This window comes from Tamandua tetradactyla, chromosome 17 (genome assembly GCF_023851605.1).
Source record: "Tamandua tetradactyla isolate mTamTet1 chromosome 17, mTamTet1.pri, whole genome shotgun sequence".
NCBI classification, from domain to species: domain Eukaryota; kingdom Metazoa; phylum Chordata; class Mammalia; order Pilosa; family Myrmecophagidae; genus Tamandua; species Tamandua tetradactyla.
The window spans coordinates 75,174,258-75,184,834 of record NC_135343.1 but is presented as its reverse complement, the minus strand read 5'-3'; the positions used below and the strand labels follow the sequence as shown (position 1 = coordinate 75,184,834).

The 10,577-nt window shown below is 47.1% G+C and overlaps 1 protein-coding gene across 2 annotated transcripts in view; it reads right to left on the bottom strand.

Annotated features, from left to right (window-relative positions):
• The window catches only part of RASA3 (RAS p21 protein activator 3), a 235,278-nt gene that overhangs the window by 9,858 nt on the left and 214,843 nt on the right, over nt 1–10,577 (bottom strand). The window contains exons 19-21 of one of the 2 annotated variants that reach the window (XM_077134966.1): nt 9,776–9,894; nt 8,231–8,313; nt 424–632 (exon numbers count right to left, since the gene is read on the bottom strand). In XM_077134966.1, coding sequence (XP_076991081.1) covers nt 424–632; nt 8,231–8,313; nt 9,776–9,894 — 411 coding nt within the window. The remainder of the gene's footprint in view (nt 1–423; nt 633–8,230; nt 8,314–9,775; nt 9,895–10,577) is intronic. The other variant, XM_077134967.1, reaches the window with a different exon arrangement.

Sequence of the window (10,577 nt, the reverse complement as noted above, 5' to 3'; positions counted from 1 at the left end):
TTAAGGATATGTGAGGAGAGCCCGGAACAGACTCAGCTGAAGAGGGAGCCAGGAAATGAGTGAGCAGCCTCATCTTTCCAAAGTGAGGGGAAGAGCATGCATGATATTTCAGTTGGAGAACAACAAAAAAGGGAGACTGCTTACTTAGAAGCAAAAAGGTGGCTTTTCAGGGCGTAAGAGTAATTTGAGGTTCTTCCTAGAGGACCTAAGATAGCACTTGTCCCTGGGACCTTCTCTCTGCATTGTGTTCTCCTCTTTTCATCTGCCTCATTCCTCCGCCCTCAAAGAAAAGGTTCTGGGCCACTCTGGGTGGCTGGGAGGGGGAGGGACAGAATGACCACCTGCCCAGGATTGCTAGCAGGCTGGTGACCCCAACACGGGCCTCGGGCTATCCCCATGGCTGGCCGACTGGCCCTGGCTTACCCGGTGCAGGGCGTGCAGCCGGGGGCCGTGTCCGAGGAGGCCTTGCAGCAGAGCCAATGGCCATTGAGGTAGGCAGATGGGTGGTAGACGGTGAGCCGCTTCTTGTTGCACTGGCTGACCTTGGTGAGGATGTCGATCCAGTCCTTGGCCTCCACGCAGTTGTTGGCCTGGATGTACAGGGCCCTCTCGGGCTGGATGACCTGGAACATCTGAGCAAGAGCCCAGCACAGCCTCAGGAGGGGCAGGGCCACAAGAGCTGGCACAAGGCAGGGCAATGCAAGGGAGGGAAGACTCTGGTCCCTGCAGAGTGACTGATGGCCTCCATGGCCTTGTGGCCCTCAGCTCGCTAAATTTCAAGCTGCTAGCAGGTGGCTGGCTATTAGCACTGACGCTTTAAAAAGGGAGGTCACTGAGTCCCCAACCAGACACAGGGGTGGCTGGCTGGACACGCTGGCACTGAGCACTGGGAGAGGGCTCTGGGCAGAACAGGCCTCTCTGCCGCTCTTTGAACGTGACAGTGTCAGAAGCCCAGACCCTCCTCAGGAGTTCAAATGGAGCATTGGTCGGGAAGCTGGGGCTGTGGGGAAGCCCAGGACACGAGAAGTAAGGAGGCCAGCGCCATTCTCAGCCTGGGTTCACCCCTGAGTCACCCCAGCTAGGTCATCTCCTGCCCTTCAAAAGCTTCAGGTTTCTTCATTTGAAAACCAAAGGAGAAGACACGGCTTCTCTCCCACACAGGGACATGCAGAAGTTTGCCCATGGACAATGACATACGTGCACATAGGCTGGGCTTCTCTTTGGGTCTCTCTGTTTTATAAACTGGTTCTGGGCCTTCATACAAGGTGCTTCAGATCTCACACCCTCCCTTTCTGTTCTTGTTTCCCTTGGTCTCCTCAGCCCAATGAAGCTGTATTTTACTCATTCTGAACCCCTGGGGTTTCCTGCCTCTGAACTTTTGCACATGCTGTTTTCTCTCTCTCTGGGGTACACTTCCCTTTTCCCCACTTGAACACCTGGGTGACTTCTCTTCCTCCTGTCCTCAGTGAGCCTTCTCTGAGCCTCTGCTGCCTTTCCCACTTATTATTCAATTAACAAATATCACTGAATGCCAACTATATGTTGGGGATGGTGCTAGGTCCTACACCTAGCTAGGTGCTAGGGGATACAGCGTGACCCAGAGTATGTGCCCTTGTGCAGCTTCTAGTCAGCAAAAAAGCAGATGTAAACACAAAACTCAGGGTGTTATGTGAGGTGAAAATCTAATATGGGGGCTAGGAATGGACTCTCTAAATAAACAATGTTCAATGAGATCAGAAGGGTGATTGGGAGTTTGTTAGACAAAGTGAGGAAACAGGGGGAAAGAGGATGAACAGAGTGTCCCCGGCTGAAGGAATGGGAGGTGCAAAGGCCCTGAGGTCAGAGAGAAGGTTGGGTGTTCTCAGAAGGGAACCAGAGCCAAGCTGTGCACAGAAGATGGGAGATAGGCTAGAGAGGTGGGCAGGGCAGAGAGCTCCAGGAGGGTTGCAGATTAGTCTATTCCAAGGGCAAAGCGAGTGGTAGGATTAGAGGCAGGTAGGGGAGCCCAGGAAGGCCACTGCTGGAGGAACCAGAGGTGATGGTGGCCTTCACCAAGCCTGGAGCACAGAGAGGAGCAGGAGCAGATGGCTTCTGGGAGGAAGGTCAAGAGTAGATCCAAAAGGATTTCTGAGGATTGGATAGCGGTGAGGATGGTGTCAGGACGACTTCAGAATCCTGCGTGCATTGCTTGGGGCTCATTTACAGAGACGGGGAACCTCTTTCTGCCCCACAGCCCCCTGCACACACATGCTCTGTTGCATACATCTCAAAGTTTGCACAAATGTGTTCATGTGGCCACAATCTCCATGTGAAGCTCCCCAGTCCTCCGTATAGAGGAATTGTGTCCAGTTTGTCGTTACAGGCCTGACCTCTCCCCTACAGGGAAACATAGTAGGCCTTCAAAAATGTCCTTCATATTGAATTGGCCATTAGTCTAGCAGTTGCTGCCACGGACACACGAGCTCTGGGAAGCTGGCTGGCTTGGGGGAAGGCAGCAGGAAAAAACAAGCCAACGAATAGACGATGCTAAAATTAGGAAATTATCTGAAACCTAAATTAAGGGTGTGATGGAATGAACCACGGCTCACAGGTGCTTCCAGGGCATTTTTCACATTTGCTTCCTTCCACGAGACTGTCTGGGAACACCACAGGCTGTAAGGGGCAGCATTCCCAGGCTCCCCCCTCAGTGCTATTCTGAGAGAGCCAGGGCGGCTGGCAGCCACGTGAGTCACTCAGCTGTGTCCGCTCCTCCTCCACTGGGGACAGCCTTGTTCTGAATCACAGGCCTGGGTGACAGCCCCTGCAGACATGTCCGGCTCTGCCCTTAAGAGCATTATTATTATTACTTTTTTTGGTGCATGGTCCAGGAATTGAACCCGGGACTCCCGCGTGGAAGGTGAACATTCTACCTCTGGGCCACCTGTGCACCCAAGATCACTACTTTTTTAAAACATAAATGGCAGGGGGCTGAAGGGGAGATAGACTCAAGGCCAACGACATGGGCGTTTCCATCTCCTGGAAAAGGTACAATGGGGGATGCTAATAACTCTTGGGTTCAGGAAAAATACCTCAGGTCCCCCACTAGGACTTATGTTTGCCCAAGAAATTGTTCTCAAAGGGTCCTGGGAAGGGATGATGTCTGCTGGGCTTCTAGATGGTCAGAAATGGAGTTAAGGAGTGTGTGCATTCCACATATATCTCTGGCACTGAGCCCCTGGAGGGGCTGGAGTTGGAGGCTCAATCTGGCCTCTCCTTACTCCTGCCTGAGCCAACAAAAGCTGCACACTGCGGGGACGCCTGAAGACTCCTGGACATCAAACCCGAGTCGGGAGGTGGGCTTGTGGCAACACTTCTCAGGGTCACAGGCCGACCTAGAGATGGCCGGTCAGGTCATCAGGAGTGGGAGCCCTCCCGGCCCCCAGCTGAAACAGGCTGTTGTGTCCACCTTAGCACCAGTGCAGTGTTTAGACACCTACTGCACACTTGACAATTCTACTAGAGTGAACGATTCTATGCAGGATGGAGAGAAGGAGGAAGAAAGACATGGAATGAGAGTGGAAAAAGAATGAATCAGAGGGGAGGTGGGCCAGAAGGATGGAGCCTGAGGACAGAGCCAGGAAAATTCTCCCCGACTATGAGCTTCCTGGAAGTATAGCTTAACTCTCTCTTGCCTTGAGTTCCTTTTCTATAAAATATGAATAGTAATGTTTATTGCTGAGCACTGGTGTGAAAAGGGAATGAAATACCCTCTGGAGAGTGGCTGGGGTACAAAGTGTCCTCCAGACTTTTCTATTACATGGGAAGATAATTCACTGGAAAGAGAAATCAGACTTTTCTATTACATAGGAAGATAATTCACTGGAAAGAGAAATCAGACTGCTGGGAGGCAAGTGGTCACTAGAGAAGGTCTCTCTTAGCCACCTGAAGAAAACCACTGGCCCAGTACTGAGCAGGCAGGTAAAGTTTTGCAGCTCTAAAATTCAAGTTTGTCTAGTGAATAGCCTCTCCACTCTTAAGAAGTGTCTTCCCTGTGGTTGGGGAGAGGCACACAATCATGAGATGGCAATGAAGACACACACACAGGGTCAACTGAATAAAAAATGCAGGCATAGCAGCCCTCCCAGATGCCCAGGAAGGGAGGGCTGCTGTGCCTGCAGCAAGAGTCTGGGGAGTGGCAGTGACGAGTCAGGAGCCTCTGGGCCCTGGGCGCTCGGGTTCTGCAGGTCCGTGGGTCTGCTCTGACCCCTCCTCCACCAGCGGGAGCCACGTGAACACTAGCAGGTTCCTCCCACCTTGCCGAGCCTCAGTTTGCTCATCTGAACATGGATAAAACCTGTGCCTTCCTGACCTCAGGACTGCTGTGAGGATTAAACGATCCTAGGATACATGTGAAAAAACAGCTCTCAATAATGAACTGAGGAAAGGAGCCAATCCCAGGTTCTATGTGGTGTTGCCTTCGGACGCCACTTCCAGGGGCTCGAAGCAGGCCCATCGGTCAACTGAGAAACTTCCAGCTAAGCCAGGAATGTTGCCAGTGACTAAAATGTAATTCTATCCTTCAGACACAGCTGCTGATCTTAAGAAAGGGACAAAGAGGGAAGGTGCCTGAATTTTAAAAAGAAAATGACGTAAAAGTAATTATCCGACACTCGGAAAACACCTCTTTTCTACCTCATGACGACAAAATCTCTTTTTTCCAAACTGCTATACTAGGTTATACCTCCAGTAGGGTCTTGCTGAACTGAGCGCTCCCTTGGAGCCCTATTTAATAAATTAAAAGGGAAAATGAATGAACTTTTGCTGAAGGTCCAGGAGTTACGCTTAGCACTTGACATATCAATTTAATTTACTCATCATGTAATCTGGTAGATATGCATCATCATCTCCATTTCACGGATGAGGAAATTAGAGGGTGACTGACTTGTCCCAGCTGGAAAGTGGCAGAGAGGCGACAGGTGTCACCAGTCGAGACGGCTAAGGTGGGCACTTGGGCTCTCCAGCTCCTGAAACCAACGGACCTAATGTGCGTTGATGGTTTTGGCCATAAATGAACTGAGGTTTCGGCCAACTGTCACCTATCTTTGGAAAGTGTGGTGAACAGTCACTGGGGAGAATAATGCCCAGTGGCTGCCTCCTTCCATCCAGTGAACTGACTGTGCCTTCCGTCTGCTCAAACCCTCAGCCACCCCAGGAGCAAGTGCCGGGCAGCAGGAAAGGGCCTAAGCTGGAGGGGCTGTGCGAGCAGGCAGCAGGAGCAGGGTTCCCACCGCAGAGTCCAGTCACAAATAACAGAGAGCGGAAACTCCTCACGTCTTTCCTTCAAGGGAAGTGATAACAGTTGACTGTCGGGTGAAGCGAAAGATCAAAATCACTCAGCGAATTTGCAGGCTGGCCCTGCTCAGCCCAAGGTCAGGGGTTTTGTGTGTCTTTAAAGCTGACAGACTAAGGAATATATTTGTGCATTTTCAAGCTATTATTTATAGCCCCACCCTGCTCCACAAAATATTACAGGTAACTATGAAATACATTCAATGAAAGAGAAAAATATTGAAGCATTTGAATAAACCAGACACAGAGGAATATAAATAAGAACACACCATCCGGATGGGGGAGACGACAGGACGTAAATACGCAGATTTTCAGATGAAAACAAACCACAAAGACCCACCATTTACTGAACATGAAATAAGTGCCGGGGCCTCCGTGCATGGCTCTGCACTGGACACCTCATGTTACCACCTAACTGCGGTGGGCAGTGGGTGCGAGCTGCCCCGACTCACAGAACAGGAAACCGAGGGTCTTCAGCACACGTGGCAGCTGGCGAGGCTGGGATGCAACACCAGGACTGCCAGTCAAGCTCTATCTTCTCCAGGACTCTGCACACAGCACCCCTCACAAAAGCTGGGCTAAGTTTATCGGGAATTCCCTGCTGAATAAAGCTATAAGGGAAATGTTCAAAGAAAACTTTCATAAGGCCGCATACCATTCTCTCAAGAGAAACAATGCTTGTCCCAGCACTTAACGTAAAAATGTGTTTCTCCCATTGAGCTTCATAGACGGGGCAAGAAGAGGCCCAGGGAAGTGTCCTCTATCAGAGTAACACAGTGGAGGGGAAACGGATTTTATCCTTGCTGTTGCTTCAAATGCAGCACCCAAGGATGAGAAGCAGCGGATTGACTTTTAGTCTGCTCTTTTTTTTTTTCATATGCTGTATGGTGGAGGTCACATGTCATTTCTTTTTTTCATGTGAGCACCCCGTTTTTGCAGCACTATTTGTTGAATTTTTTTGTTGGTTTGTTTGTGTTTTGATAAGTACATGGGCTGGGAATCGAACCCGAGTCTCCTCATGGCAAGCGAGAATTCTACCACTGAACTACCCTCGCACCCCCTAGTCTGTTCATTTTTAAGTTGTCTTCAGACAGTGCCCCCTCCTACAGCCTGCTTCCAAGGGTGGGCTGCTCTCAAAATCCCCACCTCCATGTGAACCTCCGTCATATCCTGACAGCAAATATCAAATGGGATTCCTGAAGCTGCTTTTTAAAAGTGTTTCGATGGTTATCAGAAAATGACCTAAAAGCTCACAGTTTTACAATCGTCTTCCTGCATCTGAGCCCACAGCAAATTATTTCCATTCCCGGCCTAGTTTCAAAGTCTGACTTTGAAACAACTGAAAATAACTTATTGTCGTTCTCTGTGGGACACAAGTCACAGGTGGGCTTGTGCAGATGTTGATTTGCTGGCTTCCATGCAAACCCAATCCATGACTACACCTCTTTAGGGGAGGATTTGCATATGTGCTGTATACCAGTGGCCTGAGAACTACAACTGCTTTTAAAAACTGTACCAATTCCCACTGGCCAACGCTGGGGCAATTTGAGCATCAAAATAATAATAATAATAATAGTAGTAGCAGTGGTGGATTATGGCCCATTGAATAAAATGTGACCTTATGTGTCCATAACAATATTAGTAAACAGCCGAATCAATGAATGGTGAACAAGAGAAATTTTTTCCACAGTAGAAAGTCAACAAAAAATACAGAAGAAGCACTGGAATTAGAAAATCACCATGGATGCAAAAACTAGTGCATGGAAATTTGAGAAGGAACAGTATACTGACTTAATTCAATGTACCTCCCACAAATTATTTATTATCTACAAGAGGAAAAACAATAGCATTACAGTTGAGAACTGGCAGACACCACCATGACCAGGAGATCAAAGCTAGCACCACTAGTAATGGGAGAAGTCAATACCCGAACGTCCTATGATGTACTGCGAAGGACCCAACCTCACCTTCGCTATTCCTGCTCAAATGCCTCATCTGAACCTAATCAAGGGGAACCACCAGACAAACCGAAATGGAGGGATGGTCTACGAAATAATTGAACTATACACTTCACATATGCCAAGGGAGAGAAATACAAAGAAAGGATGAAGAACTGTTCCAGATCAAAGGAGCTGAAAAACACAAGTGAATATAATATGTGATCCTGGATTGGATCCTGGCCTGAAGGAAAAAAATTAGCTACAGGAAACATTATTGGGACAAGTGGCAAAATCTCAACGTGGATATTGAACTAAGGATTAAGGCTGTATCAAGCTCATTGGTTTATGATTTCGATAGCTGTATTGTGCTTATATATAAAAAAAGTCCTTGGTTTTAGGAAATATCGTTTCAAGTATTTATATATCACCCACTAACTCCTCAATGGTTCAGGAAAAAAAAATACAGATTTTGTATATACATACACACAGAGAGAAAGAAAGAATATGGTTAAGCGAATGGAAAAAATACAAATAACTAGTAAATGTGATAAAGGATGTGGGAGTTCCTTACTCTATTCTTATAATTTTTCTATAAGTTTGAACTTAAATCAAAGTAAAAAGCTTTTTTTTAAAATTCCAAAATAGTTGCAGAGCCTGTTTCTGGATGTCTTTCAAAAGTGTCACTTGTGCTCCATCAGAACTTCCCATGTAAGCCTCTCAGGGAAGATCCAAAATTCTGGCCCCACCTCCAAAGCAGATTCTAATGGCCCTGGGATGATATGCTTTGATGCATGGTCTGGATACAAAAATCACATGGCTCCTTGTGAATACCTCTGGCAGGGGAAAAAAGGAAGTCACGTCCATTTTTAGAGAGAGGACAGATGGATGAAGGGCTGAAGAGGGAAGAATTCAAGTTAGAGCTGTTATGACCAGTGGGTAGAGCACCTTGGAACAGCACTCACGTTTTTCATTTTGAAGGACTCTTCCTCCAAAGTCTCCACTGCCAGAATGTTCTCGATAGGAATGCTGTAGAGAGGCTGGTCTCCTGCAGGAGGCCAACATAGAAAGAAAAGTTAATGAACAAGGCAGTGGCGCTCGGCTCTTTGCTCTCAATCCAATGGCTCTAGCCCAACTCCCCAGAGAGGCCATGCATTCCTCAGGCATAAGCACAGATTGGGTTCCCTTGGCAGGCAGCAAGGTTTCTGCATGAGCTCATGTTCCTTTCTGCTAAGGAGCTATGGGGCAGGACAGTGAGGAAGCATTCATTCAGTTCTCTTCTCATAAAAGCCAGAAGCTCTAGGTGAGGAAGCTGACAAATGAAGGCCAAAGGCATGCGGGGGCCGAGGGGAATGGGGGCAGAGAAGAGGCCTCGCAACCTGGACCTCAGGTTGTAGGACCCCTTTGCGGTCCACAGAACTAGTGTGCCACACATGGAGCCTTTCATCCATGGCCATGGAGCTCTTGTATCCCCTCACTCCCAACAGGGCCCATGTTTGTATATATAAGTCTTATAAGTTTGCTGAAGTTTCACTGCCTCCAGGAAACATGTTACCCAAACTTCTTAGGAGAAATGATTTCTCAAGATTTTATATTTTAGATCTGAGCCGATTCCAAATCCTGAGAGAAAACAGCCAAACTGGGACAAAGAATTATCACTGATCTACCAGGTCACAATCTCTACAACTTGGACTCATCCTTGCTCTCCCTACCACTTTCCCAACCCCAAACCACACACTAATAAAACTACTATAGAAGCAAAATTTCACCTATATAAATACCTAACGTGGGCATTTTTACTCTCTGAAAATTGGCCAGGCTATTTACAAAGAAATTTCTTCTACTTTCTTCCCTGATAATAGGATGCACAGCTTTAACAAATCAAAAGCACTTTCTTTTCTTCCTCAAGAATATATTTAAATGGTAGCATTTGGTCTATATTCTTTAATGCTTATACCCCAAAGGTAAGAAGGGGATTTGTGTTTGTTTCCTGGTTCCACAGGTGGAGAGGAACAATGGGGCAGGAAGGAGGCAGAAAACTAGCTCCAGGTACAAGGTGGTGGTGGAGAGGAAGGGAGAGTAACACTGGCATCTATGATAAGGAAGGTGCAGGAGAAAAGAGACTTGGGGAATGGGTATACAGAACATATTGAAGATAATCGCTTTGGCATTTCTTAATTTTATGGGGAATTAGATTACCCTAAAGACTGAGTTTTCCTCACATTTCAAAGGAGCAGAATAACCAAAGCAAAATGGATTTAAATTAAAACAAAAATCCTTGGTGAATCCAAGAACTCTGAATTTGCTTAAAACTCAACTCTTAATGACCCTCCCTCCTACTGCAGGCTGCCTGACGTGAGAGGGCTGGTATCCTCACCACTCCAGTCAGCGTTTCCTTTTTTGCTTCTGAGTTTTCTCTTTGGAAAAACAGAAGTTAACCCCAGCAGGGGCATAACCGAGGCTCATAGTCCATTAGATTAAAGGAATGTGAAAGCAAGTAAAAAGCGAACCTTTCTTGTTACCTTTGCTTTTCTGATAGGTAAATTCATGGTTTGTCAGGCGAAACCATCTTTTCTTAAAATTCTTCATTCCAAAGCGTTTTCTTCCTTGTGCCCTCTTAATCATGAACCTATTGTAAACAAGACGCACTGGTTTCACTCACCTGCTTATGTCTTGCACTGCCCTCCCCACTCCAATACAGAATCCACACATGCAGTCGCCATCTCACACTCCCAGGACCCCAAATAACTTTCAGCTTTTCATGTTTATGATACCAGAAGCAGAATGTGGATTTTTAATACTGCATAATTTTATTTTCAAGTGATAAGATTAAAAATCATAAGGAAGGTTAGTCCTCTACAGCAGCTGGGAAGTAGTGAGGAACTGTCTGGAACAATTGTCTGGGGGACATCTGGACCAGATACATATCATACACCAGTCTGGAATGGATGGAAGGGCCAAAATCACAGCGCAGAATTCTCAAGAGAGAAAGACTCAGGCATTGTCAATTGTGAGCACTGACCCAGGCAAGGATGAGTTGAGATAGATCTAAGAGACAAAGTAATAAGTCAAGTGAGGGAGAGAATATCCTAAAATGTGTATCTTCCATAACTCCCTAAAGGGCCTATCTTTCCCCAAGAAAAGGTGGGTCAGGGCCCAGCTCAAGCATTAGCCATCATTTAAAGACTTCAGACCCCAGGGGCAGAAATAGCTTAAGCTTGCCTTCTACCTGAGCCTCTGTCTCCACCATGCCCCTGGCAGGGACAAGGTCTGCTGAGAATTAAAGGTACCACATCACTTTATTCTGGGAGG